This window comes from Magnolia sinica, chromosome 19 (genome assembly GCF_029962835.1).
Source record: "Magnolia sinica isolate HGM2019 chromosome 19, MsV1, whole genome shotgun sequence".
NCBI classification, from domain to species: Eukaryota; Viridiplantae; Streptophyta; class Magnoliopsida; order Magnoliales; family Magnoliaceae; genus Magnolia; species Magnolia sinica.
Genome location: NC_080591.1, coordinates 17,835,048 through 17,853,833, shown reverse-complemented (window position 1 = coordinate 17,853,833; position 18,786 = coordinate 17,835,048). Strand labels below are relative to the sequence as shown.

Sequence of the window (18,786 nt, the reverse complement as noted above, 5' to 3'; positions counted from 1 at the left end):
CTTAAACAGCATATATGGGTAATGATTACGCTTGTGCAATTAAGTACAAAGGTAATTAGGGAAACAAACATGCTCTATAGGAAAAGCAACCACTAGAACCAAAATGCAATTTCCACTAGAACATAACAGTTGCAGTGAAATTTTAATGGAGAACGGCTAATAACATTGTCTTTCTTGCAACTAATTGCAGACAAACGAAATCATCATAACATGGTAAGATAAAAGAATAGAGAAACCCATAAGAAAAGAAAGAAGAAAAAACTATCAATTCTTCGCATTCAGAAGTTTCCCTAAAATTGCTTTCACCTCTCTTGAGTCCAACTTGAAAGCGACATAATTGCTATTTGAAGCTGAAACACAGAAGGAAAGAAATCACAATTCTGATGCTTCTACTCCATTAGACTAATAATTACAACTCAATCAACGGACATGCAAATACGACCTATATGAATTAATGAAACCAATGCACGATTCCTTGCTCCTTTAGTTGATGAGAACTTCTAAAGATAGAGATGTGAAACCTTCTCTGGCCTGGTTTGAACCCCTGGCTCAGCTACAACCTTCAAATTGATTTGGGTGTTTGTCAAATCTTCTTTTTTCGGGAATTCACATCAATGCACAAAACTCTCTTAGATCTTTCCCTTGATTATGTTTTCGTCTAGAGTTGGATTCTTGCTCTCAAATTTCTGTAACTTATCCTTTACTGTTGCAAATTGGATGTCCCCAGATGAAATTATCAAAGTTGGAATGGTGTCATTTCGATTCACAATGCCAACTCAAACCTATGATTGCAATTCCGAGCATTTCAAGTTGGACATGAAATAATAACAATTGCAAATTCCAGCAATGCTTGGTCTGTGCGTGGAGGCCTCTAGCTTAGATCATTGCCATGAGAACTACGCGATATAAATAATTTATCAGGAAATGGGTTTGCATACCTAAAAGCCCGACTAGTAGGCCACACTGGCCAACCAACATTTGAACATAAATCGGCTGAGTATCTTGACTGGTTCGCATGACCCGGCTGGAGAACCTCATAGGCTGTAGAATAGATTGTGGTCCTTTGCTTATGGGGTGGATTTGGACACTCTTGAGGCTGCCCATTTTTTAACTTCCATTTGTGCCATTCTATTCTCCATTAGAGATATGCTTCTGACCATCTAATAGACTTTCATTTTACTTGATTTTGGGGGTATGACCTGCAGGCTCTTGAGCTGAAACTTAGATCAACTTGATGGACCCTTTGATATTGGCCTTTCCAAATGCTCTTTTGGATAAATAGATCAATCACTATCAATGAAGTAGGAAACTACTCATATCATAACACCTTAAAGTTCGAATTTTGCATACTTCATCTTGACTTTTGGTTTTCGATAACAAGTCTACCAACAATTCCTGTCTATTTGACTTTGCCATTTGACCATACTTCAACACATGGCATTCCTTTTATGCAATCACATAAATACCAATTAAGGCCTACTAAACCTGATGCTTGGATCGACTTGACGGCCTTTTTTATGTGGTAATTTGATATGTCCCTTTTAATAAGTAGATCAATCACTACCAATGAAGGAGCAAAGTATTCATATCACAATATATGGCTAAAAATAGGAGGAAACGTTTGATTTTCCATTACCATATTCCAACTTGCTCATACATCCCACACAATGTGAGTTTACACAAAATCTACCCACCCACCCAGACATAGACACCAAATATGCAATGTTTACCTTGTTGATAGGTTAGCATCTCATGCAACATCCAACTGTATTAAGAACACCCAAGAGAAATGTGAAACAAGCAACAAACACCATAATTTTAAGTTTTAACTCTAGTTTTGGTATAGCAAATTGCATCGCGAAACCTAAGCCGTGGAAAAGACAAGTTACTGCTCAAAAAATGCCTTAAATGAAAATTAGGCTGATCCACTAGTCAGGTGGGGCAGGAATATATGTAGCCTTGTCTACAATTGATTTTGTCAGTGTTGCCCAACTAATTAGCGAATTAGCCTGATTTTTACCACAGGTGATCCTCATGGTGAGGCTTACCTTTTGGATGGTTGGGATGCAATATACAAGTGGCACACTTTCGGGAAAGATGTAAAAGTTCTCATGCAATGCCTGACATTCATAAATCCACTTATCATTTGCGACATAATGTAGGGCCGGATCTGAGAGGTGTCATGTGGGTCCATGGAGTTGCTTAACAAGCTTTTCGCTGAACTCCCATAATCTCTTTCCCAACTCACTATCTCTTGCTTGTTCAGAAGGAAGCGATTCGTTGCAGTTCGCATAATATTTTCCTGTGATACCTCTTACATTTGGATGGAGCGCAACATAGCAAGTTGTGGCCGCACCCTGCAATGCAACAGGCTTTATTTTAGTAGGTCTTTGGAGGATATATATCATAGCTATGATAAAATGAAAGAATACAAAATTTCAATGAAGAAGAAGTGATCTTAGAGGGGTGGGCAACCAAAGGTTGGCCCCATGTGATGGACAGTCCACATCAGTGCTTGGACTTCTCTGACTGTCAATCTATCAAACAACTTATCCAATAATTCCTGACCAAAGGGGAGCTCTTTCTCGACAGAGTAGGCCTGGGTACAGTAAGAGAAACATAGATAGGTGATCCTCTGCTGCAAGCGGGCTTCAGGGCTGGTGTTTGATGGCTGCTGTTGTGTCTGGTGCTTGCTGTGTGATGCAGTTTTCTATGGCTAGCGGCATGATGATATGCGGCTGTTTGCGGTGTAGTAGTGTCATGTCGGTTTTCAATGATGATATGCGGCTGTTTGCAGTGTAGTAGTGTCGTGTCGGTTTTCAGGTTGTCTCAGGAGAAGTTTCGCTTGGGAAGTCCATGTTTTGCAGTTAGGAGAGGCCGGTTGACTCTTTATTTCCTCAGGTTGTCTATAGCCTTTATTTTTTTATTTTTGCGTTCCCAAATTAGGTAATATGATAGGTGAGGACTGTTGTTTTTTGTGGAGCCCACCTGAAAGTCTGGTCTGTTCATCATCTGTTCATATTCAATGATATAGGGGCATGACATCTCCTTTTGAATATATATATATATATATATATAAAGAAAAGAGCTACTTATCCAATAATTATGATCATCTCATCAAAGTGATTTGAAAGGGATAGGCAATCAGAGGTGGACACCACATGATGGACGGTACACATCAAAGCTTAGACCTCTCTAGTATATACAACATTGGCCATCTATTCCAAACCATTAATCTAATGATTAGGATTGTTCAATTAAAGTGATTTGAGAGGGATGAACAACCAAAAGCTGGCCCCACATGATGGATGGTCTACATCAATGCCTCAACCTCTCAAGTATACTAAATACGGACCTTTCATATTCCCAATCACTGATCGAATGATTATGTTCATTTGATAAAAGTGATTTGAGAAGGCTTGGCAATGTTGGGTGGGCTCACATGATGCATAGTCTGTATCAATATGTCCCTTCCATATTGATTGATCGGATCACTAGGATCTTCTAATCAATGTTATTTGCGAGAGATGGGTAATTAGTGGTGTATAGTAGTGCAAACAAATAGAGGACAATGGAGTGTCTATACACGCCATTCTTTGGATTGCGAACACAAGCTTCAGTTCTGAGTTTGGGTTCAGGCTAGGGTTTTAGTTCTAGGTTAGGGTTCAGATCCAGATCTCATATGAACTATCATTCTATATCGAATGGAGTGTCTATAGATGCCCATCTTTGAAAGAGGTTGTGTGCGACTGAAAGACAAAGCAATAGCCACACCATAGTCAAGCATAGAAGTGGTTAGGTCTGTTTCTATCAAAATATTTGTGTTAACCAATCTTGTGATAAAGAGGGAAACTGAGTGTTCCCAGAGGGTGACAGGAGTACGGTGATTGTCCCTACACTCTGTAGCACTTTGTAGCCTTATGGAGATTGACACAACCTTCTCATCATGAATGGTATTTGCTTCGAGTGTGTGATTTTGAATTTCGGTGAGTTGGTCAGATGGTGAGTGATCTAAATTGGAAGGGAATAATCAGATGGTTAATTCTTCCTGGTGCAATTCTTCAGTTATGTTCCATCCTCAGTTGGGCCGACAATTTAGACAGGTGTGTTCTCCAACTTTGTCAGGTGTGCAGTTGAAGAGTCAGCTTATTTTAAGTTTTGCATGTCTAACAAAGCCTATCCCTCAAAATCTTAGTAATAATCCTAAATGGTTGGAAATTTAAGGGGAAAGAAGAGATGAAATGGCAGAAATAGAACAACTCCACCGTGATATCTTACGGACCTGGGATTCTGTCTGTAGAAAAGGCTTCAGCCAACACAATGGAAAGGCTGCAAGAATAGACGGTCATATGATCCCTTTGGTAGAAAATGGAGAAGATAAATGTGAAATAAAGACATTAAGGAGCATTTTTTAAAGCATGCAATAGAAAACATTGTGATAAGGAAAAAAAAAAAACTCTTAGAGGTTTCTATCATTAAGACCACGTCAAAAGTCAATATCTGCAGTGTACAGAGAACTTCTTTAGTTCTTTTTTTTTTTTTTTTAATTATCTTAATAAAATAGTCTCAATAGGACATGTATATTAGCATGATATAGCATATGCAAAAAGGATGGCAACAAATTGAGTGGAAAGATGAGTTTCCAATTACCCTAAGCTGGCACTAGGAGTTGGTATTGAGTTGCATCTTTTTTGGATTGGTTATGCACAAGTTAGTAAGGCATTTACATGAAAAGGTCTCGTAGCATATTTGTTTGTAAATAACATCATTTTCATTGATGAGACAAGGAAGTAGGTAAAGATAATGTTAGAGCTATGGATGGATGCTTTAGAATCTAAAGGTTTTAAAAATATTTAGACTAAAGCAGAGTACATGAAATGTATTTTTAGTAGTTATAGAAGTCTAAATGAGAAATTATAAGACTGGGGACCAAGAAGTACCCAAAAGTAAGCATTTTAGATCTTTTAGGTCAATAGTTTTGGAGAGCAGAGAGATTGAGACTGATGTTTGATGTAGAACCGATGCATTAACTTAAATATTGTGTAAGATCAACTAACAAATTAAAGTAATTAACCAAAAACACAAAACTTGTTATTATCATCACAAATATCAAAATTCCAAGAGAAAATCATGCAAAATACTAGCCTAGGTTACCAAGCATCATCATATAAAATTATTAAATAAAGGAAAATAGAATCTAATGGATGTAGGGATATCTAATTAGCATAGGATAAGGCTTATTTCAAAGGAGAAGGTCTAATACTATCCATGGTGAAATTAGAGTTTTAGGAAAATTGAGAAAACTTAGAATTATGGTTAATGGGTCAAATTGAGTAAATGGGTTAAAGGATTTAGGTATTAAAATAAGGGCATTAGAGTTTTGTATGGGGGGAATGTAAGGATTTGGCTTAATTGAAAACTATTGAGGAGTTAGGGTTTGGTAATTTGGGGAAATAGGAAAATTGGATATTTATAGGTTTATGTTTAGGGTTTGGAAATGGAGAATAGGGTTTTGATGCAAGGGTAAGGGAAAACCAATGGGACAAAAGTGTGACCATGTGGCCAACCCGATGGGTTTACACGTGTGGTTGTACGGTCGCACGTGATGGCTTGGTTAGTAAAGGTTTGAGTCCTCAATGTTTAGTTCAACGATAAATGTGTAAATGATACGGATTTTTTTTTTAAAAAAATGGTGATGATTTGGGATGAAGAAGATCAAAGAATTTGAAAAATATCTTGATGGTTGATGAGGGGATGAAAATGAGAGTGATAGATAGATACATCATGCATCCGTTGATGAATATTAGTTTTGCACCAATCTTCCTTCCAAATCACATAGAAGTCACAATCAAATCACATCAAGATGGAAAGAAAAAGAAATGAGATTTTCCTTCTTCTTTTTTCTCAAATAAGCCAATGAAGAGAGGTCACACCCTCCCATCCCCTTGTAGCCCTGTCTTATGCAATTTGATGAAAATGACAATAGTTTAAAGATAAATCAACTAAAATAACTCATGACGTGTCCAAACATAAATTAATCATAAACTAAATACTAAAAAAATAGTAAAGTCTAAAAACTGATGAAGTCGGTATATGATAAATAGCTTGATCATGTGATCCATGCGATCTAACGGCCCGATCGTCACGTCTCTTAAATCTGACAAACCAAATTAATCTCTAAAGCAGCTCCATATGCATCTTCCCAATGTTGAGTCTTTTAGATGCTCGCACATGTATATGGGGTCTTCAACATGATCAAAGGTACTCGCCTAGCCATAGGAAAGTCGGTGCGGCCCGCTTACTCATCTGATATGTACGCAAAGGTGTACGTGAAGTGATGTCCTCATCAATGTTTTTCATTTGAAAAAAAAAAAACTATGTTAATGAAGTTGAGATGTGCTTATGGAGTTTTATGTGATACATAGCAATGAGGCTAAAGGGGAAAAATTTTATAGGCTTACCATATGACCAGACCGGCCATGCTTTATAGGAGACAATGTTGGCTAGTCAAGGAGCAAAATGTTTATGGAATAAGGATTGTTGATAAGAACATTGAGATGGATGAATGGTGAGAAAAGAAATGATCGAATTAGATATGAATGGGTTTGAGAGATCTTAGGAATAATAATTATAGGTAATAAAATGAGGTAAAGTAGCATTACATGGATTAGCCATATACACTAGAGATCAAGGATTGCACCCGTTACGAGTGACAAAGCTATAAAAAGAACAAGGGAAACATCTTTTAAGGACGCAGTGGTAAGTTGTGAGAAAAGACTCGACCTATTATTTAATTGATCATATTGTTCTTGATGAAGTAGAATGATAGAACAGGATTTGTGCAGTTAACTCAATATATTATTTGGAATAAGGCCCAAATGATGGTATGTGTTGGCTTTAATGATAATTACAGTAGGCATTTTTATAAATATATTTTTAAATCAAACCTAAAGTCATGTTTGGTTGCCAAAGAAGAATGGCTTTTAATTAGGTAGGGTCACACACATGTTAAGACTTGTATAAATGACAAAGGATCGTGTCAAGGATGGTCCCTACTCATGGCTAAGTAGTAGCTAGGCTATGTGAGTTTGAGGTCATAGGCTCGGGTGCCCATGTGGTGTGTGCGTAGGAAAAAAAAGAAGAGGATAATGTTTATGAATGTGGCCTATTAATTTATCAAGAGAGCTAGTTTCATGCAATTCTGCCTATGGATAGAAGGGATCTGGCCCACGTGCCACACATTTGCATGTGTGCCCAAATGGTTGTGAGGACCCTTTCTCTGGCATGTCAGTTCTGCCCAACATTTGGGGTGATACAACAAACTGGCATTCTAAGATAGCACAAGAAAAGAAGAAGAAAAGCTCCTTACCCTTGAGAACTGAATACCGACTTATATTGGTGGGAACTATCCCAGGGTGTAGAGAATTGGCTGTAACATTACTCCCTTCTTCCTAAGAAACAAAAGAATGGCAATTTAGACATTTACATAAAAAGAGGAGTTATATGATACTCAGGCAGCTTACGATGAATCACAATTCCAATATCAGATTGGCTGAACAATCCTAACCATTGGTTCATTGACACTAGTTTGTGGAAATAGGACCATTGATATATTTTGTTTAATTGTCCAATAATGTCCACAAATCTGATAGTCAGATAACCAAATAAGAATAATTTTTGGTTTGTGATACATCTACATCAGGTATTATAATCTGAAGTGTGGAGTACTTGTATGCGGAGCATTCAATTTCGAAGCGCCTGCGTATCATCCTTCACACGCTGCGTGAGTATCAAAGTATATTCATGTAAAACAGTAGGGTCAGACCAGGAACCCAGCGACCATCTAATCTCACCTGCAGACGCCTAGATAGCTCATTTGCATGCAATACGTTGGCTAGCTTAGATCGAGAGTAGGCATCAAATGGTTTGTATCTGACAAAAAAGGTAGGCAAGACGGTTAGGACTGGAAAATGCAAAAGGCTACTCGTGAGAGTGGGGTTGATAATCTTACTTGCAGGCCCACGTACCAGCATGGTATCCATGTGCCAGTTCCATGCCATTCATCATGGTGGCCCAACGTTGTCCATGCCTGGCCCAAAGATGAGGTGATTCCAGTCATCAGGTGGGACAAAGCTTGTACATTGAATGTGGACCGTTGAACAGTTCTTTTCGGTAACCACTATTTTTCACGCACCTGCGGCCTGGTTGATATGCACAGAGCATAGTTTAAAAATTCCAAAAAACTTGATTCGAGCTGCCTGATTTCACCGAGACTCAGAAAAAGTGGATCTGGTCATGACTCGGTTAAAACTCGATAAAATCCCCAACTCAACTCCAAAAAGGAGTAGAAGAAGCAACCTCTGTCAATACTCGATAAAACTCGGCACCCTCGTTGTCCCAACCTTGCCAGCTATCAGGGGGCTTGAGGGCCCAGAGAGAGAGACAGAGAGAGTGATAGAGAGAGAGAGAGATCCACGCAGAGCATCATTTAGTCGTAGGATCCAAAAATTAGACCCCTCAATGATTCAGGTGGGCCACATGATCGATACTGGTGTGTGTGTATATATATATAGAGAGAGACAGAGAGAGAGAGAGAGTAATGATCTCCTGAAAACCATCCCGTAGGCTACTTGGTGCGGTCCAACTCCTACCGCAAAGAGGAAATCGGATTGCGTATCGAGTAAACTCTATTGGGCCCACTGTGAATGGATGTGGTCTATTCACGCCGTCCATCCATTTTTCAAGCGCATTTTAATGGGTGAGACTAAAATTGAATCATTTTTAATACTCAAGTGGACCATAGAACAGGAAACATTGGGAATAATAATTTCCACCATTAAAACCTTTGTAGGGTGTACAGTGATGTTTATTTGTCATCCGGCCTGTTCATAAGATCACGTATATATGGATGAAAGTAAAACACAAATATCAGATTGATCCAAAACTTGTGGACCCCAAGAAAATTTTCAACGGTTGACATTCAATTCACACTGCTTCCTGTGGTGTGGCCCACTTGAGCGTTGGATATACTTCATTTTTGGGCTTAAGCCTTAAAATTATCTATTAAAATGGATGTAAGGAGTGGATGGAATATATAAATCATGGAGGGCCCCACGAAGTTTACTCAAAACGCAATTCCTTCTCTACAGGAGACCTGGGCGCGGACTGGCTATCAAGGGGCTGAGAAGTGACGTCACCAAATTTTGTGGCCCCACCATGATATATGTATTGTATCCACGCCGTCCATCCATCTGGAGAGATCATTTTAAGGTAATATCCAAAGAATGAGTCATATCTAAAGATCCATTGTACCCCACCACAGAAAACAGTAGGGAGAGTGACACCACCGTTAAAAACTTCTAAAGGCCACAAAAGTTTTCGATCAAGCTTATATTTGTAATTTCCCTTCACTTTAATGTCTTTATTAACTTTTGAACATGTCGGATTTTGAAAAAGCATCATGGTGGGCCTTAGAAAGGTTTCAACAGTGAGCATCAATCTTCCCAATGTTTTCTGTGGTGGGGTCCACTAAAGCTTTGGATCTACCTCATCCTCTGGCTCATGGCTTAAAATAATATCTCCAAATGGATGGACGCTGTAGATGTAACACATACATCATAGTAAGGTCCACAAAACTTGGTGACGTCACTTTAGTAGCCAGTCTCCCTACTCAAACTGTCAGTATCCCTACTCAACGGTCGCGTCACTCTCCCCACTGTTTCCTGTGGTGGGGTCCACTGGAGCTTTTGATGTAACTCATTCTTTGGATATTACCCTACAATGATCTATCTAGATGGATGGACGGCGTCGATACAAAACATATATCATGGTGGGGCTACAAAATTTGGTGACGTCACTTCTCAACCGGTTAATAGTCAATCCGCGCCCAGGTCTCCCGCAGGGAAGGAATTGCGTTCTTAGTAAACTCTGTGGGGCCCACCACGATTTAGATATTCCATCCACTCCTTACATCCATTTTAACAGATAACTTTAAGGCTTAAGCCCAAAAATGAATTATATCCAAAGCTCAACTAGGCTACACCACAAGAAACAGTGTGAATTGAATGTCCACCATTGAAAATTTTCTTGGGGCTCACAAGTTTTGGATCAATCTGATATTTATGTTTTCCTTTCATCCATATCCGTTTGATCTTATGATTAAGCCGGATGACAAATAACCATCACTGTACACCCTATAAAGGTTTCAACGGTGGAAATTATTATTCCCAATGTTTCCTGTTCTATGGTCCACTTGAGCATTGGAAATGATTCAATTTTGGTCTCAACCATTAAAATGCAATTGAAAAATGGATGGATGGCATGGATAGACCACATTCATTCCCAGTGGGCCCAACTGAGTTTACTCAGTACGTAATCCGATTTCCTCTTTGCAGTGGGAATTGGACTGTACCAAGTAGCTGCGGGATGGTTCGCAGGAGATCATTACTATATATATATATATATATTAGCCAACGACAAAAGAGGTTGGGGCACCTATCTAGTATGACCACGGAAAGAAAGAAAAACGTGGAGAGGATTAAACCTTATGAAGGTGGTCTAATCCTACTTTGTCTCGAAATAGCTGGCCCTCAACGGCAAATCATGAAATTTTAAAAATCTTCAATTGCATTGAACCAGTCTCGATGGCATCAAACTTAAACTTCGATGTCATCGAAAATGATACCAATATGTCCAGCAACCAATTGAGGAAATCTAAAAATTCCTAATGTCATCGAGCAACTATTCAATGACATCAAATAGTCCTCGTTGACATCGACAAACCCTGTTTCTGAATATATTTAAGACATAAAAAAACAACAATCCTCATCGTGTCTTCAATCATCAAATAGGTAACTTTTTTTTTTCCTCTTCTCTTATTCCTGTCTTGCATCATAACTCCATCAATGCTTCTCGTGCACACATCATCCTCCTTTTACGCATTCGCCAAGCCCAGAGAAGTCGCATAAAACTTAAACTTTTCTGTAGAAACCACTTTGGTGAGCATGTCTGCCGGATTCACGCTTTTATAAATCTTCTCCAGAGTCTCGCCTCCTTCCAGAAGCACATGTCGAATAAAATGGTGACGAATATCATTATGTTTAGTATAAGAGTGATAAACATAATTCTTAGCTAAATTAATAGCGCTTTTGCTCCACAATTAACTGGCACACATCCTGCTAAAGTCCTAACTGATTTATCATGCCTCTCAACCAAACACCTTCCTTGAATGCGTCTGTCACTATCATATATTCTGCTTCAGTCATGAAAAGATCCACCATGGAGTACTGAAGTTTCAACATTCAACTTATCGCTCCACCCACTAGTATAAACGAGTAACCTGAAGTCCATTTTCTAGAATCCACACTGCTTGCGTAATTAGAATCTACATACCCAACTAAATTAGCTTCTGTTTTCTCAAAAGTTAAGACGTAGTCTTTTGTATCTCGAATATATCAAATTAGTCATTTCACTGCTTCCCAATGTTGCCTGTCGGGGTTTGACATGTGTCTGCTCACAACACCAACTTCACGTGAATTATCTGGTTTCATACTGACCATGACATTCATTAAATTGCTTACGATATTAAAATAAGGTACACGAGACATATCCTATTTTTCTTCATTTAATTTAGGACATTACTATGAGGAAAGTTTGAAGTGAGCCACGTGGGGAACGTCAACCATCTTTGTCATGTCCATTCTATACTTGATCAACACATTCTCAAGGTATTCTGCATAAGATAACCAAAGACTCCTCTTCCTATCTATATGAATATCTATGCCAAGAACCTTCTTTGCAGCCCCTAGATATTTTATCTCGAATGTCTGTGATAACTAAGTCTTCAGTACATCGATTTCAGACATGTCATGACTAGCAATTAACATATCATCAACATATAATACTAGGATGCTGAACTTGTCATTACTCAGTGTTTTATAATAGACACAGTGATCGTATTCACTCATCGTAAATTTCTGACTCAAGATGAAAGAATCAAACTTTTTATGTTACTGCTTAGGTGACTATTTTAGGCCTTACAACGACCTCATTAACCTACAAACCTTGTTCTTTACCCATTTAATTTTGTAGCTCTTTAGTTATTTCATGTAGATCTGCTCTTCCAATTTCCAGTGCATAAATGCAGTCTTCACGTCCATCTTTTCCAGCTCGAGATCGTATTGGGTAACTAGCACCAATACGAATCTAACAGATACTTACTTTACAACCGACGCGAATATCTCTGTGAAGTCAATTCATTCTCTCTGAGTGTTACCCTTCGCTAATAACCTTGTTTTGTATCTATCATGTTTCCTCTTGAATATTCACTTACACCTGATCACTTTTCGGCTCACTGAAGCTCCACCAGCTCCTTGTTCTTGTACAAAGAGTACATCTCATAATCCATTGTCACCTTCCACTTTTCTGCATTAGGCTCATCAAAAGCTTCCTAAATAGTAGATGGGCCCCCTTATCTATAATGAGGGCATCTATGATACTAAAGTCGTCCATGTATCTTGCCAGTAACCTGCGATCATGCGGTAGATTTCTTATAGGTGGCTGCCTCACCTCTTCTTTTACCTCTGTCTGTGCATCTGTCTTTACTTGAATATCACCTGTGTTAATTTGAACGTCAACGACCAACCTTTTTGGTTCCTTTTGCTCATCCTGATTATTTTTGTAGAATATAGAGCTTTCGCCGAATTTAACATCCCTACTAATAATGACTTTATGTGTGACTTTGTCATACAGCTTGTATCCCTTCACACCACCATCGTACCAATAAAGATGTACTTTTTAGCTCTTTAGTCCAGCTTATCTCTCTCAACTGATGGTACATGAAAGTAAGCTTTACAACCAAATATATGCAATCCGGAGTAGTCTATTCTGACCACTTCATACTTCCTTTGAAATCTTGCAATCAATCATCGTGGAAGGGGACCAATGTACCCAATAGTAGACCGTGTTAACAACTTCAATCCATAGGTCTTTGCTCAATGCGACATTATTAATCATGCATCGAGCCCTCCACAGGAGAATCCAATTCATCTGCTCGGCCACACCGTTTTGATCGGGTGTGTGGCATACTGTGTTGTGCTTAATGATCCCTTTATCTTTACAATACTCATTAAATTCATTAGAAGTAAATTCACCACCATTATCAATCCTTAAAACTTTTACTTTTCGTCTTGTTTGTTTTTCCACTATGGCTTTCCATTTTTTGAAATTGGTGAAAACTTTAAATTTATATTTCATGAAATAAACTCAAACTTTCTACGAGTAATCGTCAATGAATATGACAAATTACGATAACCCTTCGACAGAAACCACAGGTGTCGACCCCGATACGTCAAAATGCACATAATTAAGTACTCCTTTACATATATATTTTCCGAATTTAAAAGATAATATAGATTGTTTACCATATATACAATGCTCACATATATTTAAATCAAGACTTTTAAAACTTGGAATTAAGCATCGGTCAGAAAGTACCTTCATGCCCCGCTTGCTCATGTGGACTAGTTGTGCATGCCACATACATGCAAACGTGGAATCCGCTACCGCAACTGCAACTCCACCTGTTGAAGTGCTTCCGATAAAGGTTACCATGCCTACTACAAGTGCTCCCTTTGAAACTTTAAGGACACTATTAAAACTAGTGAACTTGCACACTACTGCTCCAAATGCATCGAGAGAAATCAAACTCTTCTTCATATTAAGAACGTACCTCACCTCAGTCAAGGTACGTTTCATCCCATCAAACATCTTGATGTGTACTGTACCAACAACCACAACGTTACAGGCATTATCATTGCCCATAAACATCTATCCACCATCGCATTACCAACAGTCACAACTAATTTTGATGATGAGTCATATGATATGAAGCCCCTATGTCAAGAATCTACTCGTCTTTATGATCATCGTATAAGTGTCCGATCATAGTCACTAACATCACAGTACCTCTGCTTGTCTCTTTATCAGGTGTAGTAGTGTTGGCTTCCCTGGAAGAAGCCTCTGAGTTTTATTTCTTTGCTTTAGGATTTGTACAATCCATCTTTATTTGCCCTGACATCCCACAATTGCAGCACTTTAACTTACCATTGCCCTTGCCCTTGAATTTAGACCTCGATCGAGAAGATTCTATATCCTAATCTAAATTCCGACCACTCATAAACAATGCATTAGTGGATGCTCCTATGCTATTATTTTTCTTTCTCATTGTCTTTCCCTGAAAGACTGAGATAATGGTATCAATACTTAGGGTTGTGTTACCAGTGCATAAGGTCTCTTTAAAAGACTCATACAAAGTAGGGAGTGAATTCAACAAGATACACGCCTGATCGTCTTCATCAACCATTACCTCCACATCCAACAATTTGTAGATCATCTTGTTAAAATTGCTAATGTGGGCTTCAACATCTACTCCCCCAGCCATCTTAAAGTTAAAAAGCTACTGCTTCAAGTGTAGGCAATTTTCAAGTAACTTCTTCACATAGATGTCCTTTAACTTCGCTCACAAATTTGATGTGGCTTTCTCCCTCAGGACATTATAGAGAACCTCATCTATTAAGCACAATTGGATTGAGGATTTCACTTTCTTAACTAGTTTCTTCCATTCATCATCATCCATAGATTCTAGTTGCTTCTCAAGGACCCCATCCAATCCTCGCTGAATTAAAAAGTTAGTCATCTTGACCTTTCATAATTCAAAATTAATTTTCCTGGATTATTTCTCAACATCAAACTTAGGATTGACAGCCATTGATACTCAGTTTCAGATTCAAGCCTACACCCCAATGATAGCTCTGAGACCACTTGTTTGGGACCACGGAAGCACACGGAGATGAATTAAGTGGAGTAATCCAATAACACCAAGCACGCACAACGCAAACACTTTGAATTTAACGTGGAAAAATCCTTTCGGGAAAAAACTATGGAAAAAAGTGACGGATAATCACTATGAAAAGCAGAAATTACAAGAGAAAAGAGGTTACCCGATTTGAACAACCTCGAATCAAACCCTTGCTACACCCTTGAAACCCTTTGGACAAATTTTAAACCCGAAAACAAATTATCTCTCAATTCCGTTTACACCCAAATATATAGCCTTTGGAAGAATCCCTAATGAAATTGGAAATAAATCCCATAAATTTGTGAATCTGTATAAAACCGTTTGATGACATCGACACTTAACCTTCGATGTCATCGAAGCTACTTCAATGTCATCGAAAATAACACCAAACTGTCTCGAGGAAAATTATGAAATTCTGAAAATCTTTGATTGCATCGAACTTGAATTTTGATGTCATCAAAAATGACACCAGTATATCTAACAACCAATTGAGGAAATCCATAAATTCTCGATGGCATCGAGCAACTATTCGATGACATCAAACAGTCTTCAATGACATTGACAGACCTTATTTTTGAATAGATTTAAGACATCCAAAAGAACAGAAGTCCAGGATGAGGACAAAAAATCATGGAACAATACCCTATTTGGTTATTTTATTGGTAAGTGTCATTTCTTCTTGTTGGTAAAATCGGCCTTGGAACGTGTATGAAAAGTAGAGGTGTACACGAGTCGAATTGAGTCGAGCTTGGCACAACTCGACTCGGCTTGGCCATTAGCTGACCCCAGCTTGAATTCGTATCGGCTCGGTCCTCGAGCCTGACTGGCCAGCTCGGCTCAGCTTAGCTCGGTCAGCAACTTGAGCTAGTTCGAAGCAAGATCGAGCTTGTGTGGCATTTTCACAAACACATGAAGTGCATTTTCAATTTCTTACTATATGTAAAATAGCAGCAACTGTTTACAGGTATTTCATCAAACAACTTGTATGCAACATCCAAATCAAGAAAAAAAAAAAAGTATTTGTTTCATATACATACCTTCCTTGCCACTAGCCGACACTTCATTGAGTCATTTCATCAAAACACTTGGTGAGCAACATCAATATCAAAGTAACCGAGTGACTGAACTGGTTCAATTTGAGTTCGATTCGAGTTGGGGTTTGATTCGAGTCGAGTCGAGCTCGAGCAAATTTTTTTGAGCTCAAAAAATCAACTCGACTCGACTCGAACTCAGTGTCAAACCGAGTCAAATCGAGCTTTTTCAAGTTGAGTCGAGCGAGCTATCCGAGCTAACTCAGTTTGTATACAACCCTAATGAAAAGTAAAGAATGGGCTCAAGATCTCAACCCTTGAAATTGGTTTTTACATGTTTAAATTTCAAGACTTTGATGAATGTCAATCCATTCTTGAAAGGGGCCCATGGTTTGTTAGTGGACACTCATTGATGCTAAGAAGGTGGTCTAACACTATCTCTCTCCAAAAGGTAGACTTGGACAACATCCCTTTGCGGATTAAACTTGGTAATCTAAATTTCATGTATAGAACACCACGTATTCTAAGCAGGAGTGCTAGCATGATAGGTAATCCTATCTTTATAGAGAAAGCCACTTCTACAGGACGTGACTCATGTATGCATAGAAATTGGGGTTCATTTAATTCTCATAGACACTGTCAAAATCAAGTGTAAAGGAAAAATCATCGATAAACCTACTGAGTATGTGTGGAAACCGACAGCTTGTGTGAAACATTAAATCAGTCATAAAAAGGTTGCCTAAAAAATCAAGCTATAGTTAAGGTGGCTCCTCCCACAAAAGGGGTTCCCCCTATAAATATGAGTACTTCTAATTCAATTGAAAACTTGACATCTAGGGCCTCTTCATCATCGGGGTAAACTCCCTATAAGATATTTGGGAGTTCCCTTGTTCTCCACCAGACTCCATATTTTAGACTATCAAATGTTGCTTGATAGCCTTAATAGAAACCTTGGTGGTTGGAGGGTGTCCCTCCTCTCCTTTGTAGATAGGGTGGAGCTAATCAATTCTACTCTTTCTAGCCCCCATGTCTTTTGGTCACATGCCTTTTTACCTCCCAAAACTTGCAATAATATTATTGCTAGGCGTTTCAAGGATAATCTTTGGGGCTTTTCATCATTTCATACCATTAGCTGGAGCAAATCTGCAGACCTAAAAATGAGGGTGGTTCTGGCATAACCTCTTTGGAAATCTCTGCTAAAGCCTGGCTTATCAAACAAATTTGAAAAATCATCCACAAAGAGGACAACCTTTAGGTCAAATGGGCCCATGAGAAATACATTGGTTCTAAAAGCATATGGAATATTCAAATGCTACCCAATGCCTCGTGGGCCTGCATAGCATTCTCAGTATTCATGATATCACTAAACCCCACACCAAATTTCTGGTGGGGAATGGGCAATTTATGGATTTTTGGTATTTTGACCCTTGGTTGGGGAATTCTAGTCTATTTCATCGCTTGGTCTTCTTCGTCATTCAAGACCTAAAGTTAGGAACTAACTTCCCGGTTAGTCTCCTAAGCCAAGATACTGAGTGGTAGATTAGATTCCCTATCCTAATTCTCATGTCTTGGTGAATCCTTTCTAGGAAATAAAATTATACCAAATTATTCTGGTGCAAGATGAAATCGTCTAGACCTTGTCCCCAAATGATGCCCTTAACTTTTCCTCTACATTGAAAGCCTGCAGATCTGCTAACACAAACTTGCCTTTTAGTGATGTAATATGATTCAGTGGTCTTATTCCTAAACATTATTGCATCCAGATGGATTTTCTTGAAAAGCTCAAAGCGGAGGACTTGCTTTCTTCCCTCAGTATTATTGATGATACTGCTTGTGTTTTTTGTCAGCATGATATTGAATCCATTAATCATTTATTTTTCTCATGTAGGTTTATTGGTTGGATATAGAATAGAAAAAAAAAAAAAAAATGCATTCTAAACTCTTATCCCCTTTATCCACCATCCTATAATTTTTCAATATGTTGCTTATTTTATGGAAAATGCAAGTGATTTTATTTCTTCTTTTCTTTACAAGCTCTCTTTCTTGGCCCTTGTGTGGCATATTTGGAGAGAGAAATAACTATATATGTAACAAATATTCCCCAAAGGAGACCATGCTTAGGAATATCATTTGGGATCTAAGAGCGGAAGTTTTTTTTTTCCCTTATTGGGCTCTCTATTGCAACTAATGCTCCCGACGCTATTTCTATTGCCTGGGACTTTTCTACTGTCTACTCCATATCATGGCCTCCCCACTCGTCAAGTAACTCAGTGTCTCAGACCTACTCCTAGTTGGACCCTAGCCCGTACTGAGATTTCAACCTCTGGGGTTTGGGTCCGATCTACTGCACTCCTAATGCAACTCCTATTTAAGGAATAGTTTTCGAATATACCGTTCAAGGAGGGACGAGTGCTTGCAATCCTTATTCCTTAGTATATCTAACTTTTGTACTAATCAAAATGCAAGGACTAACATCTTCATGCATAATATATCAACAAAGTCTTGTAGCCATTAAAGATTCGTTGTCCTCCACTTGGGATATGCGTCTATTTGCTCGGAGGTTACACTTCTTCTCTACTTCTAGCAGCCATCTCGGGGTTATTTCTGATTATCTACGGTCAGTTCTCTCTAGATTGGCCGATATTCATATGCACTTCTCTTGTAAATTTATAACTGAGGTTGAGATAATTGATTTAATGTGACGCATGGCCCAGGCTGTGGCCTTCCTCTTTCCTTAATGTACTGCTTTCCTTTCTTCCCTCTTCTAATTTTTAGATTCTTTTCTCTTTTCCCTTGCACCTAGGGTGTGGGTATGCTTCTTTTTCTTTTTTCTTTTTTTCTCTTAGGGCTCGCCCCGCCTGTTATATCTTTACTGCAGGCTTTTCCCTATGTAAGTAA

General features: G+C 38.6%; 1 protein-coding gene across 2 annotated transcripts in view; it reads right to left on the bottom strand.

The window, feature by feature from the left end:
• Positions 1–116: 116 nt before the first annotated feature.
• LOC131234366 (short-chain dehydrogenase TIC 32 B, chloroplastic-like) overlaps positions 117–18,786 on the bottom strand; it is a 31,332-nt gene continuing 12,662 nt past the window's right edge. Inside the window, exons 5-10 of one of the 2 annotated variants that reach the window (XM_058231188.1) lie at positions 8,012–8,089; positions 7,854–7,932; positions 7,370–7,451; positions 4,283–4,329; positions 2,145–2,357; positions 117–351 (exon numbers count right to left, since the gene is read on the bottom strand). In XM_058231188.1, the coding sequence (XP_058087171.1) occupies positions 2,181–2,357; positions 4,283–4,329; positions 7,370–7,451; positions 7,854–7,932; positions 8,012–8,089 (463 nt within the window). In that variant the 3' untranslated portion in view covers positions 117–351; positions 2,145–2,180. Of the gene's footprint in view, positions 352–2,098; positions 2,358–4,282; positions 4,330–7,369; positions 7,452–7,853; positions 7,933–8,011; positions 8,090–18,786 lie in introns of those variants that run through there. The other variant, XM_058231189.1, reaches the window with a different exon arrangement.